Genomic DNA, 20,962 nt, shown 5'->3' with positions numbered 1-20,962 from the left:
GGGTGCCCACGGTCCCTCTGCAGAACCCACCCAGCTGTACGCTCTAGGGAACAGGGACACACTGTCTTCAGAGACACACAGGGGATGATTTTCAGCACCCTGCCTTGTTCAGAGTGAGACCCCCTGCTACAACCAGATACCGGTACCTACACCAATCACCCCTGCCCCTCTAAGACTGTAGAACAGAGCCTGTGCTACACACTTGATGATCAGCTGCCTGGACACCTGAGCTGAATTCATACAAGAAAAGTGAATGGACTCCTACACTGATATACCTGATAACAGCTCTAGCCATCTGGGAACAGGATGTCAGAGCTCCAAAGGTGAAAATAATCAAGCTAGCTCATTCAAGCAACCTATATGGGCACACCAAAACAAAACAAAGCAAGAAGCTACGACACAGTAAGCAAACATAAAATAAACTAATACAATAACTTGTAGATGGCTCAAGACAACAGTCAATATCAAGCCACATAAATAAACAGACCATGATCATCTCAACAAGCTCTCAAGTCAAAGAATCCAGGGATATTTTAGATGAAAATGCTTTCCTAGAATTACCAGAGGAAGAATACAAAAGATTAATATACAAAACCCTTCAAGACATCAGGAAGGAAATGAGGCAATACACAGAACAAGCCAAGGAACACATAGATAAAGAAGTTGAAGAAATTAAAAATATTATTCAGGAACATAAGGAAACATTTAATAAGCTGGGAAAATCCACAGACAGCAATCAGAAATTCAGAAGTTTAACAGTAAAATTACATAAGTAGACAACTCAATAGAAAGTCAGAGGAGCAGAATTAAGCAAGTAGAAGGCAGAATTTGTGAACTTGAAGATAAAGTACTTGGCACTAACATATTTGACGAAAAATCACATAAAAGAATTAAACAAAATGAAGAAAACTTAAGAATCATGTGGGACTCTATTAAGAGAAATAACCTACGAGTGATTGGAGTACCAGAACAGAGAGGGGCAACAGAAAAAACAGAGGGAATTGTTGAAGATTTGTTGGCAGAAAACCTCCCTGATATCGTGAAAGATGAGAAGATATCTATACAAGAAGCTCGTGGAACTCCACATAAGGTAGGTGTTAAAAGAAAGTCACCAAGAAACATTATAATCAAACTTGCCAAAACCAAAGATAAAGAGAGAATTTTAAGAGCGGCTAGGGACAAACAAAAAGTCACCTATAAAGGGGAGTCAATAAGAATAAGCTTGGACTACTCGGCAGAAACCAAGCAGGCAAGAAGGCAATGGGATGACTTATAAAAAGAACTGAAGGAAAAAAACTGCCAGCAAAGAATCTTATATCCAGCAAAACTGTCTCTCAAATATGAAGGTGAAATTAGGACATTCCCGGATAAACAGAAGTTTAGGGAATTCGTAAAAACCAAACCAAAACTACAAGAAATACTAAGGGAAGTTCTTCGGTTAGAAAATCAATAATATCAGGCAACAATCCAAGACTAGAACACTAGACAGAGCAATCAGAAGTCAACCCAGGCAGGGAAATCACAAAAATAAATCACGATTAAAAAAATACTCAAAACGGAAACAGTGATGTTATTATGTAAAAGACAACATTAAAACAATAAAGAGTGACTAAGAAATGTAGTCACAGATCTTCCATATGGAGAGGAAGACAAAGTGATACAAAGAAATAAAAGTTAGGTTTAAATTTAGAAAAATAGGGGTAAATAATAAGGTGACCACAAAGGAGACAAACTATCCTACACATCAAAATAAAATACAAGAAAAAAATAGAGACTTAGCAGAAACAAAATCAACAACAACAAATACGAGGAAACGACAATATATAATCTACTCAGCACATAAAATTAAGTGGGAAAAAGAAACTGTCAACAACACACAAAAAAAGACATCAAAATGACAGCACTAAATTCAAACCAATCCATAATTACACTGCATGTATAAAGACTAAATGCACCAACAAACAGACAGAGAGTGGCAGAATGGATTAAAAAACAAGATCCATCTCTATGTTGCCTACAAGAGACACACCTTAGACTTGGAGACACAAACAAACTAAAGCTCAAAGGATAGAAAAAAATATATCAAGCAAACAACAATCAAAAAAGAGGAGGAGTGGCAATATGAATTTCTGACAAAATAGACTTCAAAGTTAAATCCATCACTAAGGATAAGGAAGCACACTATATAATGATTAAATGGACAATATACCAAAAAGATACAACCATATTAAATATTTATGCACCCAATGACAGGGCTGTAAGATACATAAAACAAACTCTATCAGCGTTGAAAAGTGAGATAGACAGCTCCACAATAATAGTAGGAGCCTTCAACATGCCACTTTCAGTGAAAGACAGGACATCCAGAAAGAAGCTCAATAAAGACACGGGAGATCCAAATGCCACAATAAACCAACTTGACCTCATAGACATATACAGAACACTCCACCCAACAGCAGCCAAGTATACTTTCTTTTCTAGTGCACATGGAACATTCTCTAGAACAGACCACACGTTAGGTCATAAAGCAATCCTTAGCAGAATCCAAAACACTGAAATATTACAAAGCATCTTCTCTGACTATAAGGCCACGAAAATGGAAATCAATAACAGAAAAAGCAGGGAAAAGAAATCAAACACTTCGAAACTGAACAATACCCTCCTCAAAAAAGACTGGATTATGGAAGGAAGACATTAAGGATGGAATAAAGAAATTCATAGAATCCAATGAGAACGAAAACATTTCCTATCAGAATCTTTGGGACACCGAGAAAGCAGCGCTCAGAGGTCAATTTGTATCAATAAATGCACACATCCAAAATGAAGAAAGGGCCAAAACCAAAGAATTATCCCTACAACTTGAACAAATAGAAAGAGAGCAACAAAAGAAACCCTCGGGCACCAGAAGAAAACAAATAATAAAAATTAGAGCTGAACTAAATGAAATAGAAAACAGAAAAACCATCTAAAGAATTAACAAGACCAAAACCTGGCTCTTTGAAAAAATCAACAAAACTGATAAACCATTCGTCAAACTGACAAAAGAAAAACAGGAGAGGAAGCACATAACCCGAATAGGAAATGAGGTGGGTGATATTACAACAGACCCAACTGAAATTAAAAGAATTACATCAGATTACTATGAAAAATTGTACTCTAACAAATTTGAAAACCTAGAAGAAATGGATGAATTCCTAGAAACACACTACCTTCCTAAACGAACACAAACAGAGGTAGAACAACTAAATAGACTCAAAACAAAAGAAGAGATTGAAAAGGTAATAAAAAAAAAAAAAAACTCCCAACAAAAAAAAGTTCCGGCCCGGACGGCTTCACTGCAGAGTTCTACCAAACTTTCAGGGAAGACAACACCACTACTACTAAAGGTATTTCAGAGCTTAGCAAAGGATGGAATAGTCCCAAACTCATGCTATGAAGCCACCATATCCCTGATACCAAAACCAGGTAAAGACATCACAAAAAAAGAAAATTATAGACCTATAACCTTCATGAACTTAGATGCAAAAATCCTCAACAAAATTCTAGCCAATAGAATTCAACAACATATCGAAAAAATAATTCACCATGACCAACTGGGATTCATGCCAGGTATGCAGGGATGGTTCAACATTAGAAAAACAATTAATGTAATACATCATATAAATAAAATAAAAGACAAGAAAGGCATTTCACAATGTTCAACACCCATTCATGATAAAAACTCTCAGCAAAATAGGAATAGAAGGAAAATTCCTCAACATAATAAAGGGCACTTATGCAAAGCCAATAGCCAACATCATCCTAAATGGAGACAGCCTGAAACATTCCCCTTGAGATCAGGAACCAGACAAGGATGCCCTTTATCACCACTCTTATTCAACATTGTGCTGGAGGTCCTAGCCAGAGCACTTAGGCTAGATAAAGAAATAAAGGGCATCCAGATTGGTAAGAAAGAAGTAAAAGTATCTCTATTTGCAGATGACATGGTCTTATACACAGAAAACCCTAAAGAATCCTCAAGAAAACTACTGAAACCAATGGAAGAGTTCAGCAGAGTATCGGGATACAAGATAAACATACAAAAATCAGTTATATTCCTCTACACCAACAAAAAGAATATCGAAGAGGAAACCACCAAATCTATACCATTTACACTAGCCCCCAAGAAGATAAAATACTTAGGAATAAATCATACCAGAGATGTAAAAGACCTATACAAAGAAAACTACAAAACACTTCTGCAAGAAAACAAGAGACCTACGTAAGTGGAAAAACATACCTTGCTCATGGATGGGAAGACTTAACATTATAAAAATGTCTATTCTACCAAAAGCCATATCTATACATTTAATGCAATTATGATCCAAATTCCAACGACATTTTTTAATGAAATGGTAAAACAAATCACCAACTTCATATGGAAGGGAAAGAGGCCCCGGATAAGTAAGGCATTCCTGAAAAAGAAGAACAAAGTGGGAGGCCTCACTCTACCTGATTTTATAAGAGCCTATTATACCGCCACAGTAGCCAGAACAGCCTGGTACTGGTACAACAGATACATAGACCAATGGAACAGAATTGAGAATCCAGACACAAATCTACCTACATATGAGCAGTTGATCTTTGACAAAGGCTCCAAAGCAGTTAAATGGGGAAAAGGCACTCTTTTTAACAAATGGTGCTGGCATAACTGGATATACATCTCCAGAAAAATGAAACAAGACCCATACTTCACACCATGCAAAAAATAAACTCAAAATGGATCAAAGACCTAAATATAAAATCTAAAACGATAAAGATCATGGAAGAAAAAATAGGGACAACGTTAGGAGCCCTAATACATGGCATAAACAGTATACAAAACATTTTTAAGAATGCAGAAGAAAAACTAGATAACTGGGATCTCCTAAAAATCAAACACCTATGCTCATCCAAAGACTTCACCAAGAGTAAAAAAATTACCTACAGGCTGGGAAAAAGTTTTTAGCATGACATTTCCGATCAGTGCCTGATCTCTAAAATCTACATGATACTGCAAAAACTCAACTACAAAAAGACAAATAACCCAGTTAAAAAAATGGGCAAAAGATATGAACAGACACTTCACTAAAGAAGACATTCAGGTAGCTAACAGATACATGAGGAAATGCTCAAAATCATTAGCCATTAGAAAAATGCAAATCAAAACTACAACGAGATTCCAAAGCCCTGGAATGGTAGATTGGAAAGTGGCATAGTGAGCACTTTCAGGAGACTGATGTGGGAGATTGCATTATTGCCGGGACTGTAGAAAGCAACACACATTCAAAGTGCCACAGTCCGCCACAGTCTTTGAGCCAGGCACCGCTGTTTCTGACTCTGCCAGTCAAGAGGATTGGTTGCTATGCAATGAGCACGCTGCCGTTGTTTTCTAAGAGGTAGATTAAGTTCCTAGCAAGGCCTTAACCTGTAATTTTTCCTGTTTCAGGTACTCTTGTGGTTCACCCACATTTTAAAAAATCGAGTCCATTAGGGTTTCTCTTCATTGGCCATGACTATACTGGGCAGAAGAGGTTCAAAGCCCTGGTTCAAATCCACCAGCCATTCCACTGGAGAAAGACGTGACAGTCTGCTTCTGTAAAGATTAACCCATTGCCGTCAAGTCAATTCTGACTCATAGTGACCCTAAAGGACAGAGTAGAACTGCTCCATAGGGTTGCCAAGGAATGTCTGGTGGATTCGAACTGCCAACCTTTTGATTAGCGGCCAAGCTCTTAACCACTCTACCACCAGGGCTCCTAGGAAACCCTATGGGGCAGTTCTACTCTGACATACAGGCTTGCTATGAGCTGGAATTGACTCAACAGCACACAACTATATACGTATATGTATATATATATGTATCTGTATGTATACATGCATATGTGTGTATGTAGGTTTATATGTCCGTGTGTGTATGTATGTACACAGTCCCGGGGTGGCAAATGATTAATTCTGTCAGGTGCTAGCAGAAAGGGCCTGGCTGTAATCTACTCCTGAAAACTCAGCCGTGGAAATCCCTATGGAGCACAGTTGTCTCTCACGCATGAGGTCACCATGAATCAGAGTTGAATCCATGGCAACTGATGGGGTACACATCTCCATGTAGCAAAGTTATTTGGGGGAAAACTTAACAGCATGCCCATAGTAACCAAAAAAAACCGAACCCAGTGCCGTCGAGTCGATTCCGACTCATAGCGACCCTATAGGACAGAGTAGAACTGCTCCATAGAGTTTCCAAGGAGAGCCTGGCGGATTCCAACTGCCGACCCTTTGGTTAGCAGCCGTATCACTTAACCACGACGCCACCAGGGTTTCCATGAGGTGACCCTAAAACTTACGTTTGAAGAAACACTGATGGGGAAAGAAAACAAATGATCCTGTTAAAAAAAAATACAAAGAGTGCAAAGATATGTATTTGGGATTGTTTTATACATATTTATAGAAAGAAAGATAAAAGACCAGAAAATAGATGCCAAAATATTAACAAATGGTTATCAGAGGATGGGATCATGGGTGATTGTTTTTATTTGTACGTTCCTTTTTTTTTTTTTGTTACAGTGAATGTTGTTTTTTATTGGTCTTTTTCCAGTTATAACAGTACCTGGCAACATTTCCCAGGATTTTTTTTTTTTTTTAAATAAATTAACCTATTTATTCCTACTGAAGACATTCCATAGACAGTCTATTGAAATGTGACTAGAACTGTATTAGAGCTGAATACTAATTTTGGAGGGATGACCAGCAATATTTGGTATTTCTGTCCTATAGGGTCGCTATGAGTCGGAATCGACTCGATGGCATTGGTGTTTTGGTTTATCCTGCAACATGGTACGACTCTACCATGTGTTATTTTCTCTCCCAAAGACAAAATTTTTTATATATTTCTTATTAAAATTATTCCTAATTATTTCATATTTCTGAACTTTTATGAATGGAATCTAATTTTTATGTATTCCAAATAGCTATTGCTTCTGATGTCTTATCTGGTATCTAACCCCGTCAGTGACAGCAATAATTATAAAATATGGATTTCTATAACTATTTAGCAATTTTCTTTCTGTTTAATGCTTTTTAGGCTATTTACATGTCAAGTCTTACTGTTTTGTCCAGAATTTCCAAAGCACAAGACTGATGAAGAAAGCGTCATTGTTTTTCCAAAAATGCTTCTAGTACCTCTTGAGGAATACTTCTGGCTGCAGGTCTGAAAGTGATCCTCACTGCACATAAGCCGAGATAAACTCCAGATGGCTGAAATCCCTAATATAACCACAGAGAGACTAGAAGTACACAAAATAGAAACTTTATCCAAAGGTTTGCTATAAATAAGTCTGAAACTGCCGATATCGGGGTAGGAGGAGGAGGGAGACAATTTGGGGAAATTATTTACGGCAAATACAACAAGGGATGAGAACTCAGAAAAACAAGTAAAAAGGACATCATGACCCAGGCAGAATGCATCGATAAATGACACCAACAGGAAGTTCCCCAAAGCAAACTTTCCAAGCAAACAGGAAAAAATCCTCTACTTTTCTCCTAATCAAAGAGATAAAATGTTATATTTTCTTTTCTTTGATAAATTAATAAAAAAGAAGAATATTCCAATGCCCAGGAAAAGACATATCATTCTGAAACTTGACATAATTTTTTTTGGAAAGAAGTTTATCAATATGAGTCCTAAAAATGACTATATCCAATAAAGGTGATACAAAAAGTAAAAAAATACTTAAAACTGTGGTGGCGATTACACGTATAGGTAATACACATTTGTCAAACCTCACTGAATTCTACAATTACAATGGGTTCATTTTACTGTTTATAATTTATACCTCGATAAAGTTGAACTAATAAATAAAAAGGAAGTAATAAAGTAGTCATACCTCTGCTTTCACCACGAACGCTATCTCTAGGAATTAAGCTTACGAAAATAATCAGAGCTGAGGGCCATGATCTCACTGCAGCATGAGAACTGGAAAATTGATAGTATGTAAATGTCTCCATAATTAATTAGTTAATTCTGATTAATTTAGTGAAATATTATACAAATATTAAGTTTTAAAGGATATTTTTAATGACTACATATGTATCTGTATGTATACATGCATATGTGTGTATGTAGGTTTATATGTCTGTGTGTGTATGTATGTACACAGTCCCGGGGTGGCAAATGATTAATTCTGTCAGGTGCTAGCAGAAAGGGCCTGGCTTTTTAATAAAGTCTCAAGGAAAGACTTAAATGAAAAAGGCAGAACAAAACCTAGAATTCCAATGGTTTGCATATGCTTATAACATCAATGTGTTCACAATGGTTATCTCTAGATGGAATCACAGGTCTTTTTTTTTTTTCCACATTTAGTACTCTCAGACTCTTAGAATACACATATTCAATTACATCATCAGGAAAGCCAGGCACTACAGACAATAACGAGGACAGGAGTTCCTTTCCGTATTTATTCATCTGCTGTTAAAACAAATTGTCGTCGTAGGTGGCTCCGGAAGGGAGAGCACGGAAAACCCACTCCTTAACTTACTCTGGGATGCAGGCCCCTCCTCAGTTTCCTTCCTTCCTTTGTCTGAAGCTAACAATCTGTCTTAAAGACCAACTCCTTAATATGTGCTATCAGACCTTATACAACCTGTCCCATTGGCTTTCATGGATTCACGTCTCCTAGCCTCCCTAAAGGGCTCTTAGCTGACCCCTCGTTCTCTAAAATTCAACTCACTGGCCCTCCAGCTATAACCCATTGCCTACGAGTCGATTCCAACTCATATCGACCCTATAGGACAGAGCAGAACTGCCCCATAGTGCTTCCAAGGAGCCCCTGGTAGATTCCAGCTGCCAAACTTTTGGTTAGCAGCTGAGTTCCAAACCGCTGCACCACCAGGGCTCCCCTCCGGCCATAGTGCCATGTGTTTTCCCTTTCCAGCATTGTCACCGTGTGCCTGTGTGATCATTTAATTAATATTCATCTCTCCCACGAGGAGTCCTGGTGGCACAGTGCTTAAGTGCTTGGATGCTAACCAAAAGGTTGGAAGTTCAAACCCACCAGCCACTCTGCAGGAGAAAGATGTGGCAGTCTGCTTCCATAAGGACTTACAGCCTTGGAAACACTATGGGGCAGTTCTACTCTGTCCTATAGGGTCGCTATGAAGTCAAAATGGACTCTAAGGCAATGGGTTTTGGGTGTGGTGTCTCTCCCACTACATTGTAAATTCCCGGAGAGCAGCCCCAGGATCTGGTTTTCTACTTATCACTCATCAGTATTCCATGCTCTGGGCACAGTGTCTGGACACCCCATAAATATTTGTTGAATGAAATTAATGTTTCCTCATCTGTAAAATATGAAGAACCCACCTAGATTTCAATAGGAAAGGTTTTTAAAAACCTGGATTGTGGAATCCTCCAGGACTGGCTACTCCAAAGCCCCAGGAAACTCCAGGTTAGGTCACCCTCATTAACATGTTAACTACTAAAAAAAAAAAAAAGGTTAACTACTAAGTTACACTTAATTCCCCAAGGTTTGAAGGGAGCTTCCAGGCCTCAGGGACTTGAGAGCAGAAGATAAGAAACCCTGGTGAGTCACCAAGGGTCATAACCTGGAACTTTTTTTTCAAGGTACTCCAGCCTCTCCCATCAAGGCAGTAATTGGATGGGACTGCATCTGGCAAGAAAAAAGCAACACAAGGAATACCTCCCTCCCTCCTCCAGGTTTCTGCAGGTGAGAAAGTATATTCATAGTGACAATAACAAACACTTCCTGTGGACCAGGCACTGTTCTAAGTGCTGTACATATACAACTCATTCATTATGACCCAATTTTGCAGATGAGGGAAGTTGAGGCCTGGCCAAGTTTAGTAACTTCCTCAAGATCACAAAGCTAAGGAGGGCTCTAGGATTCCAGCTATAACCACTATATTGTCTCTCGCACTAAAAAAATAAAATAAAATGTTATCCAAAAGAGGCATTAATGACATTTGCTTGATGATCCACTGACTACTCAGAACACTACTTCGCTAAAGACATAGGAGAGAGGAAGGTGGGGGCTGGCCTCCTTCTGGGTCACAAGGGTTGCTTTCTCAGGCTGAAACTCAAGAGCCCTAATGCCTGTGGAATGAACACTGACAGGTTCCCCCCTCCCCCAAAGAGCAACAAGCACTGGTCTGTGGGCAGCTTCTGCTCTCTGCCCGGGCTGTGGTTTTCCAGCAGGAAGCCAGCCATGGGCATCCATTATCATGAACTCTACTCCAAACAGACTCAAACGCTGTGTTTTACCCTGGGTGACGTAGTACAATTCACAAAGCCTCCTCCCTGCAGCATCCGCAGCAGGTCGACGTGATCCTGGGGTCACTGGATGCAACCCCATGCTAACACATAGTAGGGCATCAGGCCAAAGGATGTCATCTCCAAAATGGCGCACCACTGCCTCTCCTGGGCACTCAATACAGTGCCTGGCCCACAGTGGGTTCTCAGCTTCCACTGGACTTAGAATAAAATTCGAACTCCTTACCATCGCCTCCATGACCGTACTTGCTCCAGCCACCCCCACCTCCCTCCTTATCCCCCTTAGCTCCAGAGACAGGAGTTTTCTTTCCTGCTTCCAGTACTCAGCTTTCCTGGCCTGTACTGTTGCCTCTCCTGGATTACTCCCTGATCTTGGCCTGGCTCCGTGCTTCTCATCACTAGGGTCTCAACCCACCTCCTTCCTCCCAGGCCTTCCATGTCCGACTCCCCGCTCCCCACCCCTGCAGACCGGAAGCTCCGTCACTAGCATTACAACACTGTCTGGCCCATAGGCCTTCGACGCTTCAACAAATCTATTTGTTAGATAAACTCAGAGCCCCCTCTCGGACCTCCCCACCGCGCCGCCGCTCAAAATACCTGGGAGAAATTAATTCACAAAGAAAATACAGGCAAGTGACAAAACATCAAACTAACTCAAGACAAAGGCGGTAAGCGAGGCTGAGCTGGTCCTTGCCATCTGAAGAAGGCCCAAGAAAACCCTTCTCTGAACATGCACTTCTCAAAAAGCGAAACCAGAAGGGCCGGCTCGGGGCTGTGGCCGCACGCTGCCTACCTTGAACTCGGCGGAAAGTTGGGGCGTGTATTCGCGCGTCCAGAGCGCGCGCACCAGCGCCGCCAGCTGCTCGGTGACCTCGGCGCGGCCCGGCGCTGCCCGGTAGCGTCCCAGCGCCAGGAACTCGGCCAGCAGGTCGGTGTTGCTGAGGCACTGCACCACGGCGTTCATGAAACAGGTGTTGCCGTGGTTCTTCAGCCCCTGCGCGCCTGGGGGCCGCGCCCCGTCGCCAGCGGGGAGCTGGGGCTGGGGTCTGGGCTGGCGCTCCTCCCCGGGGCTCCCGGGCGCGGACGGAGCCGGGACCCGGGCGTGGGCAAAGCCCCCTTCGCCTTCGCCGTTGCAGGATCCGGGCCGGAGCGGCGAAGCCCCCGGGCGGGCGCGGCTGCCCAGAGCCAGCAGGAAGCGGCTGAGCAGGCGGCGTAGGGAGCTGCGGCGGCGGGGCAGGGGCGGCCCCTGTGCGCTCGCATCCCCCGGGCCGGCCAGTTCCGCTCCCGGGTCGGGGTCCATGGCTCCCGCCGGCGCGGCTCCCCGCGCAGAGCCCACGGGCCCGAAGCGGGCGAGCGGCTAACAAGCTCTTACAGACTCGGAGAGGGGCCGGGGCGCCGGCTACCTGCGGGCCAGGTGTGCGGGAGCGGGAGGGGGTGGAGCTAAGGGCAGGGCTGCTCCGCCCCTCGGGGAATCCGGCCCCAAGGCCAGCCCCGGGCTGTGCCCGGCCACCCTACTGCGAGTCGCTGCTGTCACGGTCCCAACACTTCCTTACCTCTGAGAAGCCAGCGAACCTGGGTTTAACCTCTGCCTCGGTTTCTCCGCCACCATAAACGGGGGGGGAAAAAAAAAAAAACCAAACCCGTTGCCGTGGAGCCGACTACGACTCATAGAGATCCTATAGGACAGAGTACAGCTGCTCCATAGGGTTTCCAAGGAGCGGTTGGTGGATTCGAACTGCAGACCTTTTGCTTAGCAGCTAGCTCTTAACCACTGCGCCTCCAGGGCTCCTCCCCTACCACGGAAGAATGATAAACTTGAAAGCCCCTAGTAAATCGCAAAGCCAGGGCTATTTGTAGGCTTCTTGAAATTACGTCCAGGTGAATGAAGGAAAAGGGGAGATGGTCTTAAAAGGGCGGCCTCAGGAGCAGTGAGAGAGGCGCACAGCTGCGAAGGGTGGGGAACGTTTCAGCGACTGCTAGTTCCTCCGCAGACTCAGGTGTGTGCGGGCACGCTGCCCCCTTGGAAAAGAGCCTTCGCTCTGCCGCGCCCTCCTGGGATCAGACCTGGGAACCGCGTGTTACCCACTGAAGAATCACCCGGGTGGCTGTGGTTTGTTTTTGGAAGTACAGACCAAATCAGTCATTGTCCCTAAAACTTCCAAGTGAGACTTGATCGTCCTCGTTCTAATTGGTGGAGAAACGGGCTCAGGGAGGTTTAACTTAGAGTGCAGGAGCTCAGCTCCCGGCTGAGCACGAAAGCGGAACTGGAGCCCGGTGCTGCGAACTGCCCCGCGCAGGCCCTTCCCACAACCTCGGTATTAGCTCACCAGGAAGTTTTCCGGCTCTCAGGCGCGCCCCCTACGCGCTTTCCTGTTCACTCCTTAACACGAAATCCTTGCTGAGTCGTCATCGTATCAGAATGAGTTTGGCCTTGCCCGGCCCTTGATTCCCTGGGTAACTCCGGGGCCTCTGCTCACATCATCCTCTGTCAGGTTTATAATTAATCAGGCAAGGTCTTGCAAAATGAATTTCTCATCACTTTTTCGCTTAAAAAGAGATCACCAGGATGCATATTACATCAACGCCCTGAAATGTTGCTTGTTATTTAATAAGCGAGCATCCTTTATTAAATATCCTTCTTGGTATTTCAAATAGGATAGCGGCAGTTTTCCTGATGCAAAAAAAAAAGAAGTACTCGTTAAAAAATATTCTTAGAACAAAAGATTGTGAGTGGAGTCCTGAGGTGTTTCTGGAAAACTGCCTTCAATTACCCTGTCTGGAAAAAAACGGTCCCTTCCATCACCTCTCTGGTAGTAAGCATGGAAGAAAGATTTTATGACCGTCCCCAACAAAACATCTCTGAAATTCCATCTTTGGTAGTCACCCCAAGATTCCTAACTGTCATAGATTGAATTGTGTCCCCCTAAAATTGTGTCAGCTTGGCTAGGCCATGATTCCCAGTATTGTGTGGTTGTCTTTCATTTTGTAACCTGATGGAGTTATCCTCTGTGTTGTGAATCCTAATCTCTGCCTGTGGTAAGCGAGGCATGATTAGGTTATGTTAAAGAGCATTAGGGTGGGATGCAACACCCTTACTCAGGTCACAGCCCTGATGGGATGTAAGAGGAGTTTCCTTGGGGTGTGGCCTGCATCACTTTATTTTACAAGAGATAAAAGGAGAAAAAGGTGAGCAGTGAGTTGGGGAGCTCATGGCACCAAGAAAGAGGTGTCTGGAGCTAAGCGTGTCCTTTGGACCTGGGGTCTCTGTGCTGAGAAGCTCCTAGACCAGGGGAAGGTTGATGACAAGGACTTTCCCCCAGAACTGACATAGAGAGAAAGAATTCCCCAGGAGCTGGCGTCCTGAATTCAGACTTCTAGCCTCCTAGATTGTCAGAGAATAAATTTGTTTGTTAAATCCATCCACCTGTGGTATTTCTGTTATAGCAACAACCAGAGAACTAAGACAATAACAAACACATTTAACTTGCCAACACAGAATAATTCACATTTCAGTCTATACTCTGTGCCAGGAATTCCACTGCTGCTTTTAACACATTATTGTTGTTCTTGTTTTTGTTAGTTACCATTTAGTTAGCTCCTGACTCATGCTGACCTTGTGTGTAACAGAATGAAACATTGCCCAGTCCTGCAGTCTTTGTGACCACTGGCATCCTTGAGTCCCTTGTTGTGGCCATGGTGTCAATCCATCTCATTGAGGGTTTCCCTTGTCTTCGTTTGCCCTCCACTTTACCAAACATGATGTCCTCCTCCAGTGACCCATCCCTCCTGATGACGTGTCCCAAGTAAGTGAGTTGAAGTCTCGGACAACACTCTGTGATCCACAGAGTTTTCACTGGCTAATTTTTCGAAGTAGATCTCCAGGCCTTTCTTCCTATGTCTTAGTCTGGAAGTTCTACTGAAAGCTGTTCACCATGGGTAATCCTGCTGGTATTTGAAATACTGGTGGCATAGCTTCCAGCACCATAGCAACATCACAGTATGACAAACTGACAGACAAGTGGTGGCTTTAATACATTGTATCACTAAATTCTCACAATAACCTTTTGAGCAAGAATTTATTCTCACTTTACAAAAGAATAACTGAGGCTCAGAGAGTTAAGAAATCTACCCGAGATCTGGATTCAAACCCAAGTCTTGCCCCATGCAGCTTGACTACTGAAGTGATGATTAAGAATGTAAATTCAGCCCGCCTTAATTTTAGGGGGTAACAGAAATGCTATCCGGGGAAGGGCTGGGGCTTTTCCACAGAAAAGAGCTGATGACAGGGAACAAACAACTGGGATTTAGTCACAATAGAAAAAAACGCTTTTTTAATTAGTCTAGATATACCATTCTTGAGCACATTTCAATTTTAATATAAAATTTATGAATGTGAAATGCATTCTACAAGGGAAAGGAGAAAATTAGACGTACGATAGTTGGGCTAAGGAACAAAAACACAGGCATGAGAAATCCAGACCAGTCTTGGAGTGACCTAAGCTCAGCCTTCAACACAACTGGGTGAGGCGGTGGCTCCAGGTGGTCCAGGCTGCTTCATGAGGCATAGGGGTACTTCCACCTCAGGATGGCTCCGTCGCCACTTACGCTGACAATGTACTGGTTGCCTGGGCTTATCCGGATGCGTGTGATGTTGCCACTATGTCCCACTCCAACATGAGTCACTTCACCCTCGTTATAATCCCAGACTTTCACCAGGTGGTCATTTCCACCTGAAAAAGACAAACAGTTATCTAACAATGCGGCAGTAGTGCCTGGATGGAGAGAAACAGCCCTGATTTCAAATAACTGGATTGTTTTCTAAACATTCTTCGTGTTTAGACGAACACTTTCCCCTGATTATAAAAATCTATGCCTGTTGTAGTAAATTTGGGAGGAAAAAAATACAAAGAGGGTAAAATCACCCTTAAACTCACCACCCAGAAAAACCATAAACAACATTCTTGGTTTAGTTCCTTTCAGTCTTTTTTCTCCAAGTGTTGTTGTCGTTGTATGCCGTAGAGTCGATTGCAACGCATACGCACCCTATATGACAGAGCAGAGCTGCCCCACAGGGTTCCCTAGGTCTTTTCTCCCTCGTGGCCTGGAGGGTTCGAACTGTCGACCTCGTGGTTCCAGCCGAGCATTTGGCCATTGTGCCACCAGGGTCTCTTTCTAGAAGTGTACAGGTAAGCATATACAACTGTGTGCCTAACTGGAATGACACTCTGTCTAGTTTTATAGCTTTAAGTTAATATATTTGTGAAGCTTTAACTCATTTGGAGCATTTACTTCTTAATATCTTAGAGGATCAAAATGCCTGGCAAGAAACAACGTTGATATTGTTCCAACAGGCATGTTTTGTGATAAATGCCCCCTTGAAATGCTGATTTATTCATTTATTTTGGTGGAGGGCATAGTGTCATTCCATAATAAAAGTGAATAAAAAGACTCACATTTAAGGCTTTGGCAGGAAATAAAATAGGAAGGCATCTGAATAGACCAGGCCATTTAAAGTTCCATTTTTATCATCAGTGGCCACCAAAGAAAAGTAAGCCCACAATGGAAGGCTGATCTTTTTGTGTGTCCCTAATGTTCCTGTGCAAACATTCCCGTCTTTGAAAGGCAACTTTTGGATTTTTCTTTTCCAGCCATGTTAGCTGCAGTGTTCAAGTCCGAGTCTAACCAGGTTGCCCTTTAGACCCTTTTGTGGTCTCTTCGACTTGTCTCCCACCTGAGATTCCCATGTTCCCATCTAAGGAAGCCAAGCTTGACGTTTTTTTCTGATCCCAAGACTAACCTGTAACAAAATGCACTCCTTCCACTGTGATATCCATCCCATTTATTGACCCAGACAAGGAACCTTCCAGCTCTCTGATTACCGACCCATCAAATACTTCCCAGTAAGCAATCTGGAATTCAGGAAAGAAGCATTAGGCAGGATTCAGCTCAGTGGGATGGTCCACGCACAGGTTCCCAGAAGATGGCTTGACTTTATATAGAAGGTAGTAAAAATACACTGAGGGGTGAGATGGGCTGAAATTATAAATAGGCAAAGGCAGGGGGAGGAGAAACCATTACCCTATTTTTGTGTTTGTTTAATATTTTGCATTCTATTTCAAGAGATGTTGATATGCTGATAAACCTGGATTGGGGCAGAAAGTGCTTTTGATAAGACTAAGCAGATTGAGTCTGAAGCAAGCTGTAAAAGAAAGAAAACAGCAAAGGCACCCGGGGTTCCAGCTTTTGTTCTGAAACAGAGCCAGGACAAAGCATTTCCTTCCTTCTGATTGGGGAATGAGCGGTCTGGAGAGTTTCAGGAGGCAGGGCCTTACCAAGTCACCTTCCCACTGTGGCTGGATTCTCCCTCTTCCTCCATCACCACCACCGATGCCATCAAGTCTGTCTGACTCATGGCGACCCTGCATGTGTCCGAGCAGAACTGTGCTCCACAGAGTTTCTAATGGCTGATTTTTCAGAAGTAGATAGCCAGGCCTTTCTTCAAGGTGCCTCTGGGGGCCAGCCTTTGGGTCAGCAGCCAAGAATGCTCGCCATTTGCACCCCCCAGGGACTCCTTCCTTTTCCTCACCCCACCCTTAGTTCAACTCTTTCCTCTTCCTTGAAGCAATAAAGCATTCAGCAGGGTGGGGTTTAAAGACAGTGATAACATTGGACCCCTCCCCAGGAGGGAAACTAGGATAGGGAGGCTGGGAGAAGGGCCGAATGGAAAGAACTCTTTCTCTGAATATACTGTTGCTGAACTTTGAAACTTGTGAATATACAGCCTACTCAAAAATAAAACTTCTTTCTAAATGAAGAGCAGGTTGACCAGGAATCAGGAGTGTTGGGCATGTATTACCCCACTTATCTTTGCTTCATGTTGGTGGAAACATGCTGTGTTCCAGCCCTTGTGCTTAGAAACTGTGCTCCTCTGAGCCTAGCTACAAACTGGGTATCCCACTTAAAGTATTTTTTCTTTATAATTTCTACTGATGCTTAAGTTGCTTTAATAAAAAGTTCTGTTTTCATGGTAGAAACACAAAGAAGTATATGAGAACATACCAAAATCCATGCTTCTGAGGAGTCACACCCACAGAAGTAGCTGGGGCTTGACTACCTGCCTTCCATGGCAAGGAAGTCAAAGCCACGCTTTCCTCGGTAACCCTATCAGGGGCTCAGTCTTTCTCCAGCTTCCTCTGTCTGGGATGCTCTTCCCTTGGATCTAAGGCCTCAGTCAAATGTCACCTCCTTAAAGGAGGCTTTCACCCCTGACCATGCTAGCTAAAGGAGCTTCCCCCCACTCAGCCAGTGCACATATAACTTGTTCTCTTTCCTTTTTGGAGTTCCCAGGTGATACAAACTCTTAATGCACTTGGCTGCTAACCAAAAGGTTGGAAGTTTGAGTCTACCCAGAGGCACCTTGGAAGAAAGGCCTTGTGATCTACTTAAAAATCAGCCACTGAAAACTCTGCGGAGCACTGTTCTACTCTGACACACACTGGGGAGCCATGAGTCAACTTTGACTCAACAGCGACTGCTGTTTCCTTTTTAGCCTTTTCACCATCCATATCATCTTGTTCATTTATTACTCATTGTTCACTCATTTATCCATCTACATGTGTATTGTCCAAATCTGTCCCCTCCCACCCAAAATAAATGAGGAAATAAATAAAGTAAGCAAGCTCCACAAGAACAGGGACATTGTCATATCCCCAGCACTTAGAATAATGCTAGGTTTACCGATTTATTCCAGACTACAGACTGAATGTCCTGGTGAAAGTTCTAAATTCCAGTAAGAGGAGAATAGACCGTTCATGAAGGTCGTGTCTCATAAACGGGAATCTAGAATATGGCAAACATCACACTAATTTAGAGATTTGATGCGCCATACATCCATCATAGCATTTATAGTGATATCATGATTGATTCCCTAATACCCATTCCACCCCCAGTCCAAGCAGGGGCCTAGTAGACCACAACTCAGCCATGGGGTTGAAGGCTGGGCAGGTATGAGTCAGCTTGCACGGGCAGGTATAAGTCAGCTTGCACTGGTGAGACACAAAGAGGCCAACATGGCCAATCATTAGAGACTAGAAATGTGGCAGACCTCCCTGCCCACCCCGCCGGCCCCCTCACCACCCCTCCCCCCACCATGATTCTGTCACTGTAGGGAAAATCCTAGCTTGGGCCAGGTAGCATTTCTTGGGTTTTGATGACAAAGTATTTTTGGACAGGTGTTTCCCAATCTGGGTTGGCATTGTAATCACCTGAGAAACTTCAGAAGGAAAAAGGCCCACTCCCAGATTCTAACTGGATGGTGATAGTTAGAAGGGGAGGAATCTATGTTCAGAAGCCACCTTTTATACTTTTAAAATCATCAACCTTCTCTACAGCTGGTGAGAAGATAAAATGCAACCTATTTGTTATGGATTGAATTATGTCCTCCCCAAAATACGTGTTGTAAATCCTAACCTTTATGCTTGTGGTTATAATCCCATTTGGGAATAGGTCGTCTTTGTTATGTTAATGAGGCAGGATTAGTGTAGGGTGTATCTTGAGTCAATCTCTTTTGAGATATAAAAGATTAATAAACAAGTGAGCAGAGGAGAGATGGGGGAAGAAAGATGCCAAGCCACACGCAGATTGCCCAGGAGCAAAGCTCAAAGAGACAAAGATCTTCCTCCAGAGTCCACAGAGAGAGAGAAAGCCTTCCCCTAGAGCCAGCACCCTAAATTCTGACTTCTAGCCTCCTAACTATGAAAAAACAAATTTGTTTGTTAATGCCACCCCCTTGTGGTATTTCTGTTGTAGCAGCACTAGATAATTAAATCAACAACATCTGTAGAAAGTAATGAGGGAAAAAAGCTCAATATCATTAGTCAGAACAAGGCCAGGGGCCAACTGTGGAACAGACCATCAATTGCTCATATGCAATTTCAAGTTGAAACTGAAGAAAATTAGAATAAGTCCACGAGAGCCAAAGTACGACCTCGAGTAAATCCCACCTGAATTTAGAGACCATCTGAAGAAAGATTTGATGCGTTGAACACTAGTGACCAAAGACCAGACGAGCTATGGAATCACATCAAGGACATCATACATGAAGAAAGCAAGAGATCATTAAAAAGACAGGAAAGAAAGAAAAGACCAAGATGGATGTCAGAAGAAACTTTGAAACTTGCTCTTGAAAGTCAAATAGCTAAAGCAAAAGGAAGAAATGATGAAGTAAAAGAACTAAACAGGAGATTTCAAAGGGCAGCTCAAGAAGACAAAGTAAAGTATTATAATGACACGTGCAAAGAGCTGGAGATGGAAAACCAAAAGGGAAGAACTCGCTCGGCATTTCTCAAGCTGAAAGAACTGAAGACAAGATTCAAGCCTCAAGTTGCAATTGTGAAAGATTCTATGGGGAAAATACTAAACGACGCAGGAAACATCAAAAGAAGATGGAAGGAATACAGAGTCATTGTACCCAAAAGAATTAGTCGCCATTCAACCATTTCAAGAGGTGGCATATGATCAGGAACCAATGGTACTGAAGGAAGAAGTCCGAGCTGCTCTGAAGGCATTGGTGAAAAACAAGGCTCCAGGAATTGACAGCATATCAGTTGAGATGCTTCAACAAACGGATGCAGCGCTGGAGGTGCTCACTCATCTATGCCAAGAAATTTGGAAGACAGATGCCTGGCCAACCGACTGGAAGAGATCCATATTCCCAAGAAAGGTGATCCAATTGAATGCACAAATTATTGAACAATATCTCATGCAAGTAAAATTTTGTTGAAGATCATTCAAAAGAGGGTGCAGCAGTTTATCAACAGGGAACTGCCAGAAATTCAGGCTGGATTCAGAAGAGGACGTGGAACCAGGGATATCATTGCTGATATCAGATAGATCCTGGCTGAAAGCAACGAATACCAGAAAGATGTTTACCTGTGTTTTATTGACTATGCAAAGGCATTTGACTGTGTGGATCAAAACAAATCATGGATAACATTCTGAAGAATAGCAATTCTAGAACACTTAATTGTGCTCGTGAGGAACCTTTACATAGATCAAGAGGCAGTTGTTTGAACAGAACAAGGGGATACTGATTGGTTTAAAGTCAGGAAAGGTGTGTGTCTGGGTTGTATTCTTTCACCATACCTATTTAATCTGTATGCTGAACAAATAATCCGAGAAGCTGGACTATATGAAGAAGAATGGGGCATCAGGATTGGAGGAAGACTCATTAACAACCTGTGTAATGCAAATGACACAACCTTGCTTGCTGAAAGTGAAGAGGACTTGAAGCACTTACTAATGAAGATCAAAGACAAGCCTTCAGTATGGATTACACCTCAACATAAAGAAAACAAAAATCCTCACAACTGGACCAACGAACAACATCATGATGAATAGAGAAAAGATTGAAGTTGTCAAGGATTTCATTTTCCTTGGATCCACGATCAACACCCATGGAACCAGCAGTCAAGAAATCAAACGAAGCATTGCATTGGGCAAATCTGTTTCAAAAGGCCTCTTTAAGGTGTTGAAAAGCAAGGTGCGCCTGATCTAAGCCATGGTATTTTCAATTGCATCATGTAAGACCGAGGAAGAATTGATATCTTTGAATTGTGGTGTTGGTGAAGAATATTGAATATACCATGGACTGCCAGAACAATG

The 20,962-nt window shown here is 42.8% G+C and overlaps 2 protein-coding genes across 2 annotated transcripts in view; both read right to left on the bottom strand.

The window, feature by feature from the left end:
• Positions 1-11,600, bottom strand: part of USP43 (ubiquitin specific peptidase 43) — an 84,302-nt gene extending 72,702 nt beyond the window's left edge. The window contains exon 1 of the mRNA XM_064270362.1: positions 11,094-11,600. Coding sequence (XP_064126432.1) covers positions 11,094-11,600 — 507 coding nt within the window. The remainder of the gene's footprint in view (positions 1-11,093) is intronic.
• Positions 11,601-14,854: 3,254 nt separating this feature from the next.
• The window catches only part of CFAP52 (cilia and flagella associated protein 52), a 56,763-nt gene continuing 50,655 nt past the window's right edge, over positions 14,855-20,962 (bottom strand). Inside the window, exons 13-14 of the mRNA XM_010596610.3 lie at positions 16,098-16,209; positions 14,855-15,030 (exon numbers count right to left, since the gene is read on the bottom strand). Of these exons, the coding sequence (XP_010594912.2) occupies positions 14,855-15,030; positions 16,098-16,209 (288 nt within the window). The remainder of the gene's footprint in view (positions 15,031-16,097; positions 16,210-20,962) is intronic.

The sequence above is a fragment of the Loxodonta africana genome, chromosome 18, assembly GCF_030014295.1.
Source record: "Loxodonta africana isolate mLoxAfr1 chromosome 18, mLoxAfr1.hap2, whole genome shotgun sequence".
Taxonomy (NCBI): Eukaryota; Metazoa; Chordata; class Mammalia; order Proboscidea; family Elephantidae; genus Loxodonta; species Loxodonta africana.
This window is presented reverse-complemented; position numbering and strand designations above follow the sequence as displayed.